The sequence below is a fragment of the Citrus sinensis genome, chromosome 3, assembly GCF_022201045.2.
Source record: "Citrus sinensis cultivar Valencia sweet orange chromosome 3, DVS_A1.0, whole genome shotgun sequence".
Lineage (NCBI taxonomy): Eukaryota > Viridiplantae > Streptophyta > Magnoliopsida > Sapindales > Rutaceae > Citrus > Citrus sinensis.
Genome location: NC_068558.1, coordinates 43,645,266 through 43,666,513, shown reverse-complemented (window position 1 = coordinate 43,666,513; position 21,248 = coordinate 43,645,266). Strand labels below are relative to the sequence as shown.

The 21,248-nt window shown below is 35.6% G+C and overlaps 2 protein-coding genes and 1 pseudogene across 12 annotated transcripts; all 3 read left to right on the top strand.

Moving 5' to 3' along the window:
* Positions 1 to 202: 202 nt before the first annotated feature.
* LOC127901492 (uncharacterized) lies at positions 203 to 3,763 on the top strand. Its single transcript, XM_052438931.1, has 8 exons — positions 203 to 1,007; positions 1,088 to 1,237; positions 1,343 to 1,483; positions 1,614 to 1,706; positions 1,934 to 2,062; positions 2,155 to 2,364; positions 2,584 to 2,933; positions 3,092 to 3,763. Exons 1-8 carry the CDS (start codon positions 500 to 502, stop codon positions 3,704 to 3,706), a joined length of 2,196 nt encoding a protein of 731 aa, XP_052294891.1. The 5' UTR covers positions 203 to 499; the 3' UTR covers positions 3,707 to 3,763.
* An 8,493-nt stretch (positions 3,764 to 12,256) lies between these two features.
* On the top strand, positions 12,257 to 14,967 carry LOC107177588 (K(+) efflux antiporter 4-like). 11 transcript variants are annotated; one of them, XR_008053657.1, is made up of 5 exons: positions 12,257 to 12,707; positions 12,961 to 13,077; positions 13,458 to 13,590; positions 14,016 to 14,111; positions 14,715 to 14,967. XR_008053657.1 is itself a non-coding variant. In XM_052438935.1 (4 exons), exons 1-4 carry the CDS (start codon positions 13,334 to 13,336, stop codon positions 14,754 to 14,756), a joined length of 306 nt encoding a protein of 101 aa, XP_052294895.1. In that variant the 5' UTR covers positions 13,084 to 13,333; the 3' UTR covers positions 14,757 to 14,967. The 11 variants fall into 11 exon arrangements, 2 of the variants coding, with proteins under 2 accessions (XP_052294895.1, XP_052294894.1); XR_008053651.1 differs by having other exon boundaries at positions 14,633 to 14,967; XR_008053653.1 differs by having other exon boundaries at positions 12,258 to 12,411; positions 12,524 to 12,707; positions 13,458 to 14,111; positions 14,633 to 14,967.
* A 2,528-nt stretch (positions 14,968 to 17,495) lies between these two features.
* Positions 17,496 to 20,236, top strand: LOC102618533 (chlorophyllase-1, chloroplastic-like; annotated as a pseudogene).
* The last annotated feature ends 1,012 nt before the right edge of the window (positions 20,237 to 21,248 follow it).

Below are 21,248 nucleotides of genomic sequence, written 5' to 3'. Positions count from 1 at the left end.
AAATTTGACTCATTATATTAAATTTGTGCTGCCCCTTCGCTCCAATTTTAAAAGTTGTTAGTCTCAGTTTGTGTGCAAATGACGACATAAGAGATGAATATATTTACATAAACTCATGCATATTAGCTGACATAATTAACTTTTTTATTTAAATTTGAGATAAAATTTAATTGTGCTAACATGGCTTGTTCCAAAAGACAGAACAATATAATGTTATCTCCTCTCCATCTCTCTTATTTGTCCCAGAAGAATCAAACACGTTTAACGGGAGGCTACAAATGGAACACAACATATTTTACCTTTATCTTCATATCCATATCTTTAAATTCTTCTTAATTTTACATGTTTGCCAGTAGCAGAGCGACTCTTTTTTGGAGAATAAAATTATTAATACAGCTAAGCCTCTTAGCCAATACTGAGTATTGACAGCTCCAATTAAGTTAAAACCTGTAGCTCACAGCTAGTTAAATTTCCAGTTGAAGAGGAAGAGGCTTTAACAATGGCGACTGGGATTGACATTGATCAACTTAAAAAGGGTTTGTTCAAGAGTGCCATGAAAGGTAAGTGGAACGAAGTCGTTGAAAATTACGGGAAAGATGACAGAATTCACGAGGCCAGGATCACACGATCAGGCGGGACAGCGTTGCACATTGCTGTCTCCGATGGGCAAGAAGGGGTAGTGGAAGATCTTGTGGGGATAATTCAAGAAAAGCAGCAGCTCAAAGTCTTAAAAATTGGAGACGAGCGAGGCAGCACGCCTTTGCACATCGCAGCCGGGCTGGGGAATGTGAGCATGTGCAAATGCATTGCTACTGCCGATCCAAGATTGATTGGCGAGCGTAACCACGAAAACGAAACCCCTTTCTTCTTGGCTGCTCTTCATGGCCATAAGGATGCCTTCCTTTGCCTGCATTATCTCTGTGCCTCTGTAGACGATGGCTATACTTACTCTAGAAGAAACGAGGGCGATACTGTTCTTCACTGTGCTATCTCTGGGGACTACTTCGGTAGGTTCAGTTCAGATCACGAGAGAATCATATAATTCAATTGCAGGCTTTCACTAATATGGCGTTGTATTTTCTGATAGATTTGGCATTTCAAATAATTCATCGATGTGAAAAACTTGTTAACTCTGTGAACGAGCAAGGAGTGTCCCCACTCCACCTCCTCGCCACAAAGCCCAATGCCTTCAGAAGCGGTAGCCACCTCGGGCTTTGCACCGGTATCATATATCATTGTAAGTATTACTGGCCCCCCATTTTCTTCTTCCTTTACTAGTGCTTAATGTCACAGTTGCTAATTATTCTTTATTCCTTCGTTCAATGGATAATTGAATTGGAAGGTATATCCGTTGATAAGCTTCAGGAGGAGACATCTTATGACCAGTATCAGTTGGAAACAAGTAAAAAGCAAACGAACTACCCAGAGAACTACGAAACATGCCTCAACTTCATTAGACTGCTGAAAACGATGTTCATAGTTTGTGAGTCAAAATTTTCATTTGATGATTAACTACGTCGGCATATACAAGTGATCCAAAAAAGAAAAAAAGTGAAAATATTTCTTCCATTCATTGTACATTCCATGTACGGTAACGGAGTTGCCATTTCCAGTGTCTAACAGAGGAAATACAAAGAAAGAACAGACGCCAACAGATGCAGAGGACCCTGAAAGGTCAAAAGGTATCGACGACAGTGGAGATCAAGGTGAGTGGTTCCTATTTGAGCTACTTTAAGATGTCAAACCACCCATCTGGCAGATGTGAGCTTGTCACACCAGTTCCAGACAGAATGTTTAATCTTGAGCATAGGAATTATGAAACGCTTCGTAATGTTTATTAAAATTTTAGATTCCCAAGATTTGAAAGTTGCCTTACTGAAATGGTATGTAATGCTATATACTTACATAGTTGCAATTTTCATATTATATTCAGGAGAAGAATCAAGGCATAATTTTGGAGCTCAAGGTCACCAATTTTTTCCTCCCAATTATGGAACCTGCTTTGAGTTTGTCAAGCTAGTCATGCTAGTCCCCAAGGCAATGCTAGTTATTCTTGCTTTGGGTAGGGCAATATAACAATAACGATAATATTTTTTACCTTGTTGTTCCGGTTCTAACCATATCATAAGTTAACAAATTTACTTGAATAATTAGGATCAACCAAGATAAGAAAGATCCGAGAGAAGAAACAGAAACACACATGGTCTGTTCAGATTCTGGATGAACTTCTACGGCGCGCTTCTCTGTATGAGTATGACGACGATGGAGGAAAACCCCTACGCCGGCCATCATCACAAGCAGAAGAAGACGAGACAAGTCCTTACCCAATTGTTGATGGTGGCGACACTGATGCCGTCTTGGAAGGTGATCAGCAGCCAGATACCTCCCTAACTGATCACAATACTGACACACACAAACTGAGCCAAAACAATGGAAAAAATTCAGAAGACAGAAATGAAGGATGTGATTAAATTAATGATGCTTATGGCCTCTGACACTATTAAATGTTTATGGGGCGGGGAATCGGGGGGTACGTGTTGATTAAAATGCCGCTTGTATTATATATTATATTGTTTTGTGTAGGTAAAACAGGGAGTACTATCCCTGACATGGCAAAGAGGGAGACCCCAATTTTAATCGCGGCAAAGAATGGAATTACCGAAATAGTGGAGAAAATTCTAGAATCATTTCCAGTGGCAATCCATGACATGAACTCGGAGAAGAAGAATATAGTGCTGTTGGCTGTGGAGAATAGGCAACCCCATGTGTATCAGCTCTTACTCAAGACAACAATCATGAAAGACAGTGTGTTTCGTAAAGTGGATGACCAAGGAAACAGTGCATTGCACCTCGCTGCAACTTTAGGAGACCATAAGCCATGGCTGACACCGGGGGCCGCTTTACAAATGCAATGGGAACTCAGGTGGTACGAGGTATGTTACTGTATCATATTCAGTATTATATGTATACATCGTTAGCGCGGGCACACACACACACACACATATATATAGACCAAAGCTAATGGCATATCTAATTTATTATTTATATAAACCGTATATATGTATATATGTGCTTTGCAAAATGCATGCAGTTTGTTAAGGAATCAATGCCACTCCACTTCTTTGTTCCTTACAACAAGCAAGACAAGTCTGCAGAAGATTTATTCACCGAAACACACATAAGCCTTGTCCAAGAAGGCGACCAATGGCTAATCAAGACGTCCGAGGCATGCACGGTCATGGCTGCACTCATTGCCACGGTTGCTTTCACTTCCTCATCCAACGTGCCTGGTGGAGTCAATGGCGAAACCGGAGATCCGAACCTCAAAGACCAGCTGGCATTCAACGTATTCGCTATCTCATCTCTCGTAGCTCTATCCTTCTCTATTACAGCTTTGGTCGTATTCTTCACAATAACAACGTCTCAGTTCCAGGAACGAGATTTCCGTAATGATTTGCCTGGAAAACTCTTGCTTGGCTTCACTTCACTGTTCGTGTCCATAGCTTCAATGCTGATATCTTTCTGCGCTGGACACTTTCTTGTGGTTAGAGATAATTTAAAATACGCAGCATTCCCACTATACGCGGGGACGGGCCTGCCATTAACTCTCTTCGCTATAGCTCGATTCCCGCATTGTGTTTATCTTTTTTGGGCTACCTTTAAGAAGGTGCCGCAAAAAAGAAAACTTGAGTGTAAATTTAGCTGAGAAAAAATCCTTTCATTGAATTGATTAATGAACGAGATTACAAGCTTATATACTAACATCCAGAACTTTCTAAATACATCAAGTTCACGTGTATTTCAGCTCTCTGAGAAACGATATAACAAACAAACAATCACTAACAACTTTGTTGACTGGACTGCCACGTCACTATTATGGATTGTAACTAATTTAACGAACTTAACAATCACCATATATCCTTAACATCTCCCCTTAAGCTTAAGGTCTGGGAAGAACATTAAGCTTGTCACAAAGATAAGCAAATTGATCAAAGGAGAAGGGCTTGGTGAGAATATCTGCAAATTGTTCAAAACTGGAAATATGATTGACAGTGAGTTGTTTCTGTGCAATGTGCTCTCGAACAAAATAAAGGTCTAACTCAATATGCTCTGTACAAGAGTGATACTTTGGATTACTAGCTAAGCCCTTTGCACTTTGATAATCACAGTACAGAACAAGAGGTTGATTAAGATGAATCCTTAGTTCTTGAAACAAGTAAGTGAGCCAAAGAATTTCTGAAGTTGCCGAAGCTAAAGCTCGATATTCAGACTCTGCTAAGGAGCGTGAAACAATAGTCTGCTTTTAAGATGACCAAGAAATAAGATTGTTTTCTAAAAATACACAATACCATCCAGTTGACTTTCGATTATGAGGATCAGCTGCCCAATCAGCATCAGAAAATACTTTAATGAGACAAAACCTGAATTGAAAAATTAAATGCCAAAGTGTGAAGTAGATTGTAGATATTTGAGAACTCTTTTGCAAGCATGCCAATGTGAGACTGTTGGAGCAACCAAGAACTAACTGAGTTTGTTTATAGTATAAGCTATGTCAAGTTTGGTCAGCAATGTTGAGTGTTAGAAAATATATATTTATAAAGGAGAAAATCATCATTTTACATTTCAAGTCTTACTAACAACCCTTACTTTCATGTATTTAAACTTCTTGTAATTTAATTATGTGTGTTTTATTTTAATTAAGTATTTTATGTATTTTAAGGACATCATAGTCATTTCACAATAAACGAGAGATCAAACGGCAAAACGGACACTACTTTTGAACTCAGGACGGTCGAAAACCTTAGGAGGAGTATAAAAGAAAAAAATAGCACTATTCACATGTACGATATTGTTTACATTACTGTTCACGACACTGTTCACATAGACGGATCGATGACGTGGCATTGACCAATGATGTGGCATTGACTGATGAGGTGTCATGATCTTGTTGGACTAAAATTCTTATGTACTGTTGATCGATGACGAGACAGCATATCAGTGGACCAAAAATCTCGTGTACGGTATATGCATTACACAGAATTATTTTCAACCAAACCGTGTTACTGTTAAAGCTGGCTCAAACCGTGTGGTCAAACCGCGTACTGTTGACTGATGACGTGGTGCAATCCTGAGCGTCCAAACTATTTTTAATCCGATGGCCATGATTTACTCAATGTATCTATAAAAAGGGGGTCTCCCCCCTTAATTTGATAATCCATTTTTGGACTCCATTTTCTGTAATTCCTTCTTCATCTTGTATTTTCTATGTATTTTAATAAATTCTCATTTTGTCCCTAGTTCGATTATGAGTAGTTAATTTTTTTTCAAGCTTGGGTTGAAGGTGAAGTCTCAACATGTGTCATAGGCTTTATTTGGTAAACTTATTTTCTCTTACCCTCTAATTTTTGTGGATGTTTTGACTTCTCGTAGATAAATAATAATAATCTTGTCTAGATACCGCCCTGGTTTCACCGGCTCCCTAGTACAAGATTATTATTATTTGGCACGATAAGCCCTTAGCACCATATTGATTAGAGCGTAGTTCATGAGGTGTGGATTCTCTCCTCATGATTTAATTGGCATTAATAAGGATTATTTATCCCATGGTGCATGTTGATACAGATACGGATACCCAAGTACGTCATTTCAATATATTTCTCTTCAATTTATTCTCGCCATTTCAATTCTAATTTTAGGATAATTTAAGTCACTTTCACTACAAATCCAACCACTCATTTACAAAATTAATTCTACACACAATTAAAATTCACCTCCTCATGGGATCGACACTCGTCACCATTGATCTCTACTACAATAGATTCGCGCACTTGCGAGTTCAATAAAATTTGCACAACAAGCAACACATATTGAAGAGAACCTACAATGCTTCTGTATAATGAAAGATTGTCAAAAGTTGTACCACTGTCCTTTTTAAGTTTATCACCTGGACATATGAGTGTTAAATCATTTGCTATCAAGCATATTTGCTTTTCTAAGTATATCACCAATGTATTTGGTCTAAGATAGATGCAGTCCCTAAAGAGAATATGTCACTTCAATTCCAAGAAAGTACTTAAACTCCCTTAGATCTTTGAGTGCAAATTTTGAATGTAGATATTAAATAACAGTCTCAATGTGTTGAGAATTTGAACCAGTGATCAGTATGTCATCAACATTTATAAAAATAAGTAGGATGTCCTGACCAATGTGTTGGATGAACATGAATGTATCGGATTTTGAAGATTGAAATCCCTTATTGATCAAAGAACCTTTCAACATCTCATACCAAGCTCTAGGAGCTTTTTTGGGACTATATAAAGCTTTGTTTAATTGGCAAACATAAAATGGATATGCAAAATCTATTAATCCTTTAGGCTGGCGCATGAATACATCTTCTTCGAGCACACCATTCAAAAATGAATTATTGACATCCAGTTGTCTAATCGGCCAATAATGCATCACTGCTAGACTTAATATTGCTCTGATTGTACAAGGTTTCACAGCTGGATTGAAAGTTTCAAAGAAATCTACCCCTTATGTTTGATGATAACCCTTGGCAACTAATTTGACTTTGTATTTGGAAATGCTTCCATTAGGATTGTATTTTACCATATACACCCACTTATTTCCAACAATTTTAGCAGCATTTTTAGGAGGCACCAATGCCCAGGTTTGGTTTCTTTGCAAAGCTTTAAATTCCTCCTTCATGGCTTCAAACTACTTGAAATCTTATTTGACACATTTGACATTTGTTGGTTCAAGGTTTTGGGTTACTGCTAGATAAGATTTGGGTTTAAAAATACCAGCCTTGGCTCTAGTGATCATTGGATGAGTTAATAATAAGGATGATGCAGTATGATTGGGTTGTGGAGGTGAATGGTTAGAGAAAGAAGAAAAAGTCTATACTGAACTAGAATTTAATGAAGGAGACATTGCAGGATCAAGGTTAGTAGATGGTGACTCTGCATTACTATTGTCAGCATGAATAGAATTTTAAAGGAAAGAGAATTGTACGGATGAAGATGAGATATCAATGTTTGAGACATTTAAAGTAGATTGTTTAAGAAATAATTCTTTATAGGGAAACTTAGTTTCATTAATTGAAACATGTCTAGTAACAAACACTTTACCAGAAAGATCTAAGCACTTGTAACCTTTATGAAGTGGACTATAATCAATGAAGATATATTTTTTAGTATGAAAATCAAGTTTATGATGATTATAAGGTTTGAGAAAAGGAAAATATGAGCAACTAAAAACTTTAAAGAACGGATAGTCGGGTAGTTGATTATATAATTTCTGAAATAGAGATAAATTATTTAAAACTGGTGTGGACATTCTATTGATTAGAAGAAGGTTGTACGAAAAGCTTCCCACCAAAATGAGATTAGGCTAAAAGTGTTAAGACTGTCTTAATTATATGTCTGTGTTTTCTTTCAACAACACCATTTTGATGGTGTATATATAGACAAGTATGTTTAAAATATATACCCTCTTGTTGCAAAAATGTTTTAAAGGCTATAAACTCTCCCTCCATATCTAATTACAGTGTTTTGGTAGATAAGAAAATTTATTTTTCAACAAGAAGTTTGAAGTGCTTAAAGGTTTCTAAGCTTCTGATTTTAATGTGAGGAAAAATCCAAGAATATCTTGTAAAATCATCCACAAATGAGATATAGTATCTGTAACCATCCATGGAGTATTCAGGAGCTGGTCCCCATAAGTCTATATATAACAGTTCAAGTGGTGCTTTTGTTTTGATGTTAGTGATAGAAAAATGAAATTGATGTATTTTGCCATATTAACAAGCATCACAGAAGCTAATCGATTGATTTGAGATAAAGTGTTTGGGAAGACTTTTTAATACTGTTTGCAAAGCATGTTTATTAGGATGACAATATCTGTTATGCAACAACTAGACTGATACACTACTAGTAATAGAGATATTTTCAGAAACAGAACAAAGATAGGCTTTAGAAGCATGTTTATTGTTCAAAACAGACACTTGGTTATTAGACTTATGTAGAGAGTTTACAACTTTATTATCAAGAAAAACTGAGATGGAACTTAGTTTAAAAAGTTTGAATTGCAATTTGTAGAGTGAAGAAATGAGTCATTATGTGATAGTAGCTTGTAAATACCACCTTCAACAATCCCCCCTGTCAGCAAGGTTCCCTCTTTCTTATCCTTGATAAAGCACATAGTGGAACAAAATTCAATGATTATGTTATTATCCAAGAGAAGTTTAGATATACTGATGAGGTTTTGGTTATTTTTAGAACACACAAATTATTGGTTAAGGATAAATATGTGCCTAAAGAAGTATAGAGATAAGTGCAGTCAATATGTGTGATAGTGAGACCTTGACCATTTCCAACTAATAACAACTAAGTACCATTATAAGGTTTACTTTCAGCTAGATTATGCATATTGTTGGTGAAATGATGAGTAGCTTCACTGTTTATGTACCCTGATCAACAATCCTTTCTGAGGTGGCCATATAAGCAATTCTCGGCCCTTGATTCTGCATGAGAGGATTTGGAACAAAATTCCTATTGAGCTTGTTCTGTAATTAGTAGCAGAGTGATTTGGCTTAAAACAAATTTGGCAACTAATGTTTCCTCTGCCACTTCCTCTATCAAAGCCACCAAAAAATCCAGTATTTCCATTTCCATTAAATCTACCATATCTTCCTTGATTTCCAAACTAGGCTCTTCCTAAATTTTGTTCCATATAACCACCTCTACCAAATCCAAAAACTCATTTGCTATTGTAGTTACCATTTCCACTCTTATTCATAAAATTTCCATTCCAATTTCCCTTATTATTAGCATTCCAACTAGTATTATCCCCTGATTTCTTCTGATTATTACCAGTTTGAGCCATATTAGCTATAAAATTCAACTTAGTTTCCTTAGTTGCATTAGAGTGATTACTTTCAAGCCTAGCTTCATGAGTTAACAACATAGAGTAAGCCTCATTAGTGCTTATTTTAAGAACATTTGCCTCAACATACACCACGACAGGATATTAGGGTTGTCCTAGGCTAGAGATTAAATGTATAATGAAGTCAAGAGAGCTAACTAGACTTCCAGCCATTGTTAATTCATCAGTTACTGATCTAAGCTTATAAAAATATTCTGTAATTGACATAGATCATTTCTTAAGATTATTCGGCAACATCTTTAAATGCACTTTCTTAGTTGTGGTTTCAGAACCAAACTATTCTTCTAGATTTATCCAAAGTTCATGAGAAGTTTTAGAATTTACCACAAGACTCAAGATCTTGACTTTGATAGATGATAGGAGCCAGCTCAAAAGTATCTAATCCTGCCTTTTCCAAGCAGCATATGCAAGATTTTCTGAGACAACAACACTAGTACTTGATGATTCACCAGATAGCAATTGATTTGGACAAGCACGTAATCCATCAAGAAAACCTTTTAGCACATTTGCTCGAACAAATGAAAGGATATGTGATGTCCATATAGTGTAATTCGATCTGTCAAGTTTAATTAGTGTTGTGAATGTAAATGTTGAAATTGATGAAGAAAGATTTGTACTAAAACTTGAAGAAGCCATGAATGTATTGTGATTCAAGGCTTTGATACCAAATCAAAGTTTGTTTTGTTGTTTTAGAGTGTTTGGCTACTGAGAAAACTTGAGTGAAAACCAGAGAAAATTTAGCTGAGAAAAATTCCTTTCATTGAATTGATCAATTAACGAGATTACAAGCTTATATACTAACATCCAAAACTTTCTAAATACATAAATCAAGTTCATGTGCATTCCAGCTCTCTGAGAAACGATATAACAAACTAATAATCACTAACAACTTTTGCTGAACGAATTGTCACGTCACTATTATGGATTGTAACTGTTAGCCTATATGGCTATAAATATTGATTTTGATGATAACAAACCATATGTATTTATTAAGTAAAGATTTATGAATTGTGCTTTTATAATAAGAAAATGATTTTATGGAATTAAAGCATTTTGGACGAAAATGAAAGTAATTTCAAAATCTTTGATAGTGTTTTAAATTTCAGATTTGGACCTATTTGAAACTATTTAAATGTTTTTAGGTCATTCTATAATTTCACAAAGTTTGGGCAAAATCATAATTTCAGAAAGTTTGGGATTAATGAAGCATTATTTAGAAATTCTGAAATTGGACTTATTTACAAAGTTTCATAACGTTTTGGGTCATACTACAGTTTTATAAAGTTTTGGGGTCAAACTAAAAATTTGGGAAAATTTTCACTATAGCAGGTTACTGTAGCAAGCGGCTATCCGGATTCTGAAAACCGAAAATCCAGATACGGGCAGCAAGCGTCCAGAACGAAAACGGCTTACCGGATTCCATAACCGGCAAGCCGGATAGGCAAAATTCAAATTTTTGCCTTAACGGTAACATAAATCCGGCTTACCGGATTCTATTAGGGATGGCAAAATGTCGGGTCGGGCTCGGGCTTGGCCAAGCCCGAGCCCGACCCGATCAAAAAAATTTAAAGCCTGACCCTAAAAAAGCCCAAACACTATTTAGTTAGGGTCGGGCCGAGCCCGGCCCGAATCGGGCCAACATCGGGTCGGGCCCAACCCGACCCTACCGAAATAATTAACCCCACAATTTAATTTTCATTTTCCACCACCATTTCAACCAATTCGGCAATTACTCAACCATTTCAAATACAATCTAATCCACTTTCCACAACTATTTCAATCAATTCCACAACTATTTCAACCCCACACACAAATCAATTCCAAAATCCAACATGAAAAACACACAATGTAATAAAATAAAAAACACACAATGTAATTTCACAACTATTTTACCCATAAACAATTCAATTCAAGAACACAACATAAAAAATAAAAAATAAAAAACTCATGTCTTATATAAATAAAAATACAATGCAATTAAATTAAAAACACACAATATAATTTCACAACCATTTTAGTCATACACAATTCAATTCAACAACACAAAATAAAAAAAAAAAAACTCATGTCTTATACAAATAAAAATACAATGCAATTAAATTAAAAACACACAATGTGTGATGTTGTGTGTGTGTGTTAACTTGTGTTAGTTTTTTTTTTTTTTAAATAGGGTCGGGTCGGGTCGGGCCGGCATTAAGCCCTACCCTAACCCTAAATTTGTTCGGGCCTTAAAATCTTGGCCCTAACCCGACCCTAAACTTAAAAATTCGGGCCAAAGCCCTAAAAATTAGGGTCGGGCCAATCGGGCCAAAAATCGGGTCGGGCTAAATTGCCAAGCCTAGATTCTATAAACGGCAAACCGGATACGCCTGGAATGTGAGTAACGGCTAGTTTTTGAGCTCAAACTATAAGAACTCAAATCCAACTCATTTTGAAGCTCTCCAACAAGCAAAAACAAAAAGCACACGTGATATCTTGAGCCTTCAACTTGCAAAACACAAAACATTGAATCATTCATTGTTCTTCATCTTTGAATATTTACTCATTGAGTGAGTTTCATTGTAACTTTCATTTCTTCATTTCATTTGTAAGAGTTTGAGTGTGTGAGACACTTAAGTGAAGAGATTGAGAGATAATCTCGTTGTTGTAAAGGTTTATTGACACCTCGAAGTCAATTGTAATCGGTTGAAGCCTTGGAAAGGCTTGGATAGTGAAATCCTCAAGCCCGGTGCGCTTGAAGGCGTGGACGTAGGCGGGGATTGCCGAACCACGTAAAAATCCTTGAGTTTGCTTTCTCTTCCCTTGCTCTTTAATTATTGTGCGTTGATTGAACGAACTTATTGCTTTCAATTTTTATTAAGACATTAAATTGCTTGTTGTGTGGATTTGTTAGGATAATTTTTAAATTTCCAATTCACCCCCCTCTTGGGTTGCACATTTATATTTCAGTAACTAATTTAACGAACTTAACAATCACTATATATCCTTAACACCTTCAATACAAGAAAATAGGCAATAGATGACAGACAATTTATGACAGATTCAACTTATATCATAATAGTATGACAGATTCGTGATAAAATTTTCAATCTATCATGAATTAATGATGATTTTATGACAATATTATTTTCCATCACAAATTTATGATAAAATTGTGATAAAAGTTTTCTCTGTCAAGAAATTATGATAAAAGTCAAGAAATTATGATAAAAAATTTACTTTGACTATGTTTGACCTAAAGTTTAATATATTATTTTATTTAAAAAACAAAAGGGTGCATTTTAAAAATTCAAAAATGAAAAAAAGAGAAAAGAAAAACATTATCGTCTTGACCCACCAAGCCCCAAAATCACTGACACTCACACCCAAACACTCATCACTCTTTCACGACCAAACCTTAGAAATCAACCTTGCACTCAATCGATCGAGCAAAACACCATCCTTTCGCCACCATTCAAGTATATTGTAAGTATGCCAGCAATGTTGTTTAAAAATTGTTGCCCGTTGTTGTCGGCACTATTTTGCTAGTAGTATTAAAATGCTGGGTTTGTTGCTGCTGTGTCGCGTGGGGTTCGAGTGGCTGCTTCTATGTTGCGTGGGAGTGGCTGCTGCTACGTCGCACTGCTGATGCTGTTGGGTCGCTACTGCATCGCGTGCTGCTGGGTTGTTGATTGGTGACGGTTGTAATTGTTGTTTGGGTGTGTGAGGCAATGAAGGTGTGGCTGTCGGCTGTTGTTTGTTGTTGCTTCACGGATGGTAGGGTAAGTGATTTTGGGGATTAATGTTTTTGGTTGTTGCTTCATGTGAGAGATGTTATTCTGTTAAAAAGCAGTTCCATGACGCTCATATGTTAAATTTAAGCTCCATTCTCCTTTTTTGTTGCATTAGTTCTAGTTTTTAATTAATTCTTCACTGTAACTAGGATTTTCGAAGGGGCTGTTAGTCATTTAGTGATAATGTTATCTTTTGGTCAACTGATCTTTTCAAATGCCTCATGGGTCTGTCTTATGACAGGTCAACCCCTAATTTTATGCATTTAGGTGGATAACTCTGCTCTTAACGCACGAATTCAACATTGCGGACAACCTTCACATTTGGGACACACTTCTAAGTGACCCTGACGGCCCCCAGGTAGGGCTGATATTTTTTCTCTTAATATTTTCCTGTTTAATCTTGTTGATATTATGGAAGGATGCCATGTTCTTGGAACTGCGAAATGTAATAATTGATCTTTTATTAGAGTAATTGCCTTTGGGAGCTTTGTTGAAAAAACCATGAACTTAGTTTGTGGAACCATCAGCACACTTTCCTTTCCTGTTAAAGTTGCTATTGGGTATTCAAATCTGTCAGCCATTTAACTCTAATTATTTCTTTTTTCCCTTCTCTTATGGGTAAACAACTGGAGCATCATGGATTGCACATGCTAGGTGATGAGTGGAGCACTATAAGGGTTTCCTCATTTTGAAACTAGAGAATAATGTGTAGTCTTACGAAACTCTGACATATTGTAGGAGACTCTGCTTCGAGTATGTTGTGCAATGATGATTTGAGGCGTTTGCTAGCAGGGGATTTCACCTCTAATCTCAAGCTACTCCAAAATTATCCACCAACAAACATAAGCCATCTGCTCTATGTTGCAAACAAGTTGCGTACCTTAGGCTAATTTTTTAATCATCTCCCTTTTTTTTTTTTAATGTTTCTTTATCCTTTTGCCTTCTCCCCTCTACATCTGTTTGTTATTCTCCATTTAATGTTTGTATATTACTGGATGTAAATGTTGGTGGATAGTAATGGCTAACATGCAGGGATATATGTGTTTTTCAGTTTTTTGCCCACCTCACTTATGTTAGTTGTTTTTTTTTTTCCCATGGAATTGACATTTCTTTGATTTCTGCTTGGGTAAGTGCAATACGTCTGTTTTGTCAAGGTTAATCATCTTGCTGGCAATCGATTAATGGGTTCTGTTTTCTGCTTTGTTAATTTACTGTTTATGCACTAGATAATATGCTTTTATGCTGTTAAGTGATCATCCGCTTGGACAATGTAATACCTTTGGAGTTTCTTTTCAGTGCAGTGATAAGCTGGGCCTCAGTCTTGATCTGGGTTCATTCATAGTTGGAGTGATGATATCTACCACTGACTTTGCTAAACATACTTTAGATCAGGTACTTTTATGTGCTAGTGATAATTTCTCCACTTAGATTTTATTTTTATTTTGTGGATGAAGAATGCATTTTATTAAAAATCCTGACATATATATAGTCGTTTCCACTTTTCAGAAAAGTGTTGTTATGCTATTTTAAATAGGTAGGCAGGTTACAGGCCTAGAATTGGTGTTGTTGGTTGAGATAAGCTTGTCAAAGTTGGTTGTTTGGTTTCTGTTTCATTGGTTGATCAGTTCAGCCGGATCTGGATGCCATTGTTTTTTCTGACTTTATGATTTATTTTTGTCTCCTCACACTAGTCTATTGTTGTGGCTTCCTTTGCATTTTTAGCTAGCTTGCTGATTTTGATGAATTCCCATTCACCAAAAGTAATTTTAATCCATTGAGTATGTATATTTTGCTCATTCCATAAAAGTGAAGTCAGTTTAAATCAAATAGATTACTATATTTGATGTCCACATGTATTGCAGCCTCGTAATTTTCCTTATTCTGCTTGGTGTTTGAATCAATTTTGTTCACAGGAAGCTTGCAGGTCGCTTTGTAAGTTTCAATTTTCGTTTAGAGTGCTATCAGAAGATGATATTGTTGCTGGAATTTTTACAGGAAGTCTTGCTAGAAATCTTATTGTTGGAGTACTTGCATTAATCTTTGGAATTTTTGTTGGGTAACTTGGCTTGGTGGCCGGATTTCTTATTGCTTTTCTTAGAGTTTGATTGGAATTTGACTGCAATTTTATACTTTGGGATGACTTTTTCAATTTGGGATGTTTTATTATGTCTTGGTGTAGATCATATGTATTTCTTTTTAAATTAATTTTTGGATTGAATGAATGTTAATTGATATTAATTTTTTATGATATTTGTTTTATTAATTAATTAAATTTGTAAACAGGAATTCATCAATAAATTATAATTATAATATAATTTTAGAAAAAAATCAAAACTTTATGATAGAAAAGCCATCATATATTCTATCATAAATAATTTCCCGCCAAAATTGAATAATAAATTTTTAAATAATAATTGAATTTCTCACTAAAAAATTAAAAAAAGGTGTGAAAATTTAAATAAATTTAATTATTTTTTTACATTAAAATATTATGTGACAGATATATGACTATGACATGCTATCATAAATTCATGACAGAAAATATTTTGTTATAAATTAATGACAGTGACGTAGATGACGGATGATGGATAAATTGTATGTCATACACTTTTTTTTTATGACAGTTATTTCTCGTCATCTATTGCATGTTTTCTTGTAGTGCTCTCATTAACTCTTTTCGCTATAGTTCGACTCCCACTTTGTGTTTCTCTTTTTTGGGCTACCTTTAAGAAGGTGCCGCAACAGAGTTACAAATCGATACACAATCCCGTGTTGTCCTTTGCATGCCCTTAATTTTCACAGTTCATTTGTTTGCTATGTTTTTGGTTGATGTAATTGAACCAAAACGGAGGGTTCTGGCCGTAAATTATATTTAATTTTTCCATATAGTATTTCTTTTCGTGAGAAGTCATATAGTAATTATTTAATTAATTAGTAATTATTTAGACAAGCTGGGTGTGCGGAGGAGGAATCGACAATCATTGTTACTTTATAACGTGGTTCATCCTTTCGTATAGGATAAGTAAGCCCCACCATGGCGCCTTCTTAATTGCCTAGCTGCCTCGACAAAAGTGACACATCAAGAAGTAGTAAGGCGGTCCTCTCATTTTTGCTTTTCCTATTGAGAAGATTGGAAAAAACGGGTGTGGTATGGCACGTGTCAATAGAGGGGATATAAACTGGCACAATGGAGGGCCCGATGCTTATCATTCCATACCACAAATTATTGGTCAACGCATGATCTCACCCTCTTTTGTAGACTGCGTTAGGCTTAGCACCACATGTTTAAAACTTTTTTATTTATAAAACTTCTAAGATGTCACTTACATTCAGCATTAAAAAAAAAAACACTCACACACATATCAATCAAGTATTTTATATTTAGATTCAGATTTGAGTGAACTTCAAATATGTTCAAATAATATCCTTTTAAAGATTGCTTCAATTCATCCTCCCAAAGTTTCTCACGGAGCTGACGGATACTTTTGGGGAGTTTCCTCTAATAGAATTTTCTTTGTAAAATCTACTTATGAGCTTTTAGATAATCATATTATTAATGTAGATCGTAAATTTTGGCGTTTGGCTTGGAGTTGGAAGGGCCGCCATAGCATTGTGTTTTTCTTTGGCTCCTCTTGCATGGTCGGTTGAAAACGAGGAAGGAACTTTATAGGAGACATTTGGTTGTTTCTACTCAATGTGATAGATGTGGATGGCCGGTTGAGGATATTCTTCATACTCTTCGTGACTGTGTTACGGCTAGGGTATGGTCTTATCTCTTACCTACCCATCATCCCCCTAGCTTTTTTCTTTGCTCTCTTACTAATTGGTTACAGATGAATCTGATGAGAAATACAAATGACACAAGTCAGGAGTATTGGAGAGTATGTTTTGGAGTAGCGATGTGGAGATTACGGTTTTGGAGGAATGACTTTCTCTTTAATCATGGCTCGTGGGAGAGTGGCTTTATAGCCACATACATAAAGGCTCGAAGGCATGAGATTTTACGTTGTATTCATCAACCTTTGCTTGGGAAACAACAGTGAGTGGAGACGCTGATCAAGTGGAAAGCTCCTATTTGGCCGTGTGTCAGTTTAAATACGGATGGTGCCAGGAAGGGGTCTGGATATGCTGGGGCTGGTGGATTGATTTGAGACTCCAATGGAAATTAGCTCATGGGCTTCACTGTTAACCTTGGAATGTGTTCAGTTCTCTCGGCTGAGCTTTGGGGTCTTTTGCATGGCTTGAGAGTGGCTTGGGATCATGGCTTTAGACGTCTTCAAGTGGGAGTGGATAATAAGAGTATAGTGCATCTTTTGGAAAGGGCTCATCCTTCAGCCAACGAAAATGCAATTCTTGTCAAAGCTATTCGGGAATTATTAGCACGTGACTGGATCGTCCACATGGAGCATATGTACAGAGAGGCAAATAGTGTTGCGGACTTCCTTGCTTCCTATAGCCTAATTACACCCATAGGCTTGCATGTTCTTCTTTCTCCTCCTCTTGCTATTTTTAGTTTACTTTGTAATGATACTTATGGGATTGCACACTCTCGTTTAGTGTTGCATTAACTTTTCGTGAGCCCTTCTTTAATAAATAATAATAATAATAAATAAACGCTACTTCACACGTGAATTTGGAGGTCAGTTTAGGTATTCAATTTCATTAGTGACATATGGATTATTAAAATTTGAAAGGCTAGGTGAGCCAAGGAAACAAAATGGATTTGGTTTCCATTTAAGACACATGCATGTTTTTAATTTTCTTTCTTACGACTAGTAAAATATTGTCGTACGTGTTTGTCCAATGCTTTAGACGTTAAAGTTTGACGGTCGGTCTTAACACTATATATAAATTTGAAATCCGCCTTTGTTGTTCATCTCTTTCAATTGTCTCTTAACAGTACGTTCTCGCGCGGAAAATAAAATCACGATAATGGCAGCAATGGTGGACGCCAAGCCTGCAGCTTCAGTGCAAGGCACTCCTCTTTTGGCTACGGCCGCACTTCCGGTATTTACAAGAGGAATTTATTCCACAAAACGCATCACACTGGAGTCATCATCTCCATCCTCACCATCTCCTCCAAAGCCATTGATTATCGTCACGCCAGCCGAAAAAAAGTAACTTATAATGTCATCTTGTTCCTTCGTGGCACTTCTCTCTGCAACAAAAGCTATTCAAAGATCTTTGACCACATAGCGTCCCATGGATTCATCGTTGTTGCTCCTCAGGTATATATGCTTAATATATCAATATATAATCCATATTTCCACATTAATTTTATTTACATGTACAAAACTATAACTTAATTTTAAACGATGTGTGTGTGCGTGTGCGTTGCATTTGTAGGTATATACCAGTATCCCGCCACCAAGTGCAACCAATGAACTTAACAGCGCAGCCGATGTCGCAGAGTGGCTATCCCAAGGCCTACAGTAAAATCTCTCAGAAAATACTGAAGCGAACGTAAGCTTGGTTGCTGTTATGGGGCATAGTCGCAGAGGACAAACAGCTTTTGCTCTATCACTACGCTATGGATTCCATGCAGTAATAGGACTAGACCCCGTTGCTGGGACTAGTAAAAGCACTGGACTTGATCCCTCGATTCTTTCTTTCGAATCTTTCGACTTCTCGATTCCCGTTACTATGATTGGCACCGGACTTGGTGGCGTGGCTAGGTGCATCACCCCTTGTGCACCTGAAGGTGCAAACCATGAAGAGTTTTTCAACAGACGCAAGAGCTCTTCTCGTGCTCATTTTGTTGCTACAGATTATGGTCACATGGACATTTTAGACGATAATCCATCAGACGTAAAGTCTTGGGCGCTTTCGAAATACTTTTGCAAATATGGAAACGAATCGAGGGATCCAATGAGTGAAATGCAAGTTATGCAACCACTAGGGGGTGAATTCGAATTTTTAAATATTACGCTAAACAATTCACACAATAATTTAATTTATTGCCTTAATTAAATAAAAAAGAATAAATTCAATAAAACACAATAATAAAAGAGTAAGGGAAGAGAGAGCAAACATAATAATTTTTACTTGATTCGACAATCCTTACCTACGTCTATGCCTCCAAGCTAACCAAGCTCGAGGATTTCATTATTCAAGCCTCCTAAGATTTCAAGTTCGTTATAATTGACTTCTAAGGTGTCAATAAACCTTTACAACTAAGAGATTATCTCTCAATCTCTTCACTTAAGTGTTTCTCACACTTATACACTCACAAATTTGATAAAGAAAATGTAGAATACAACAAACAACTCTCTTTTAGAGTGAATCTACAAAGAATAGCACAATGATGATTCAATATATGAAGATTTGTGAAATGGAAGCTCAATATATGTTTTATGCACTTGTTTATGCTTGCAAAAGTCTTGAAATTGAAGTTGGAGTTGAATTTTTATAGTTAAAGCCCGAAAACTAACCGTTATAGGTAAATTCCAACGCCCAAGCGGCTAGCCACTTAAATAATCCGTCTCGCCACTTCAGAACAGTAATGTTACCGTTAAATTTGAATTTTGCTACAATAATATTGTTCATAAAATTACATATGTGCCCATAACTTTCAGTAATTATACTATAACTCAAAACGTTATAAAACTATGCAAACAAGTCCAAATTTAGAATTTTTTAAATAATACTTATTCCCAAAACGTTTTGAAATTGTGATATGGCCCAATACATGATAATATTTTTCCAAAATAATTCTTTTCAAAATTTAACATAATACTTATAAATATTAAAGTTTTCAAAATTTTTTCAATTTAGTCCAAAATTTGAAAGTGTGAAGCTTCCTCAAGCGGCTAGCCGCTAGCTCTATGTCTGCTTAGGATATTTACACATGAGCCCTCATACTTTCATATATTATAGTATGACCCAAAAGATTACAAATATTTTCAAATAAGTCCAACTTCAGAATACAAAACAATACTTTTTAGAATCAAAGATTATAAATTTTTTTTTTATTTTAGTCCACATCTTGAAAAATAACTAATTTCATAAAATATTTAGCTAATACTTGTAAAACCTTTGATTTATGAAAAATGATGATTTATTAAATAAAATTTTGAGCTTCTCAAATGTTAAACCATGCATATATTAAATCATACCGACTTTACAAGAATTGTCGCAATAATGAGTCCGTTGAGCTCTAAACTTTATTCTGAATCGTACCGTTGTCCGTTGAGTGTCTTGAGCTTTATTCCACCCTATTCACTTCCTCGTAAATAATATCCTTTAAGAACTAGTGAAATGTGAAATACAATATTTTTCAATTTACTTAAGACATATGTTTGTTATCATCAAAATTACAAGATGTGTATCTCTTTAGGCTATCAATGAGAAGATGTGTTAGTGGGATTGTGGTGGCGTTTCCGAAGGATTTTTTTGATGGTGATGCTGAGGATTTTAGGCAAATTCTGAAAGACCCTTCTTTTGCTCCTATAAAGCTTGATTCTGTTGAGTACATAGATGCATCAAGCATGCTTATGACAACTCATGAAAAAGTTTAACGATCTTAAAATTAATTAAATATAATTTAATTTGTTGCTCCTTTTTTTTTCTAATTTTAAGCATAAAACAGTCAATTTCACAGAATAAAACAGTCAATTTCACTTATACTGGAATCACTAGTTATATATGCGGTGATGTTGTTCTCTGTTTGCAACGGCATCCTCATTGTTACATTACTAATAAACTAGTCACAGTCATGAGATTTAAACTTATTCTCCCTCCGAAAAAATCTGGTCATTTTATCAGTATAGCTTTGACCCGTATTAAATTAAATGTAAGTTTCGATAATACGAAAGTATATTTAATCCTCCAATCGAAACACAAATCACTTGGCGGTCGAGTGATAGACAACTTATATTTTCATTCTTGGAATCATGGATTTAAATCCTTACGTAAATCCAAGTTGTGTACATGTATCGTACAGGTTCATTTTCTTCTATATATTCGGAAATAAATCAGATTCGTTTTGAGTTTAGATAATGGACTGTCATCATAGAATTGAATTAGAAATTTTCCTAGACTTTACGATCATAATTATTTGTCGGTTATTGTAATGCAATTCTGGAAAAAAAATTATGAAAGAAATATATTATCTTTCGAGTATCTAGAAATAAATCTGGTTAGTGTGAATTATAGAGGTTGATAAATAAAAAGAAAAAGTACAAATTGAAGATGATGATCAATTTTGGCAGCCCTGCTTCGGTGCGGTTGAAGACGGGAAGTATAAATATTTTTGAAAGCAGTATTCGATTTTAGAATCTGACTTCAAAGTACAATTATTCTTGCAGTCACAGAGGTCAATTATTCTTGCAGTCACTTGGGGCCATCATTTTGGTTCATGTCCGTTACTGATGAAAATATAGATAAAGTGATTGTAAACTATAAATTTTTGCAATAGTTTGATGGAGATAATCATAACTAATAAAATAAAAGTTGACTCAGAGAATTTAAATAATTTAACCGTTTGTTTGGATTTCCATTGCATTATCAGTCAATCTATTAAATAATGTG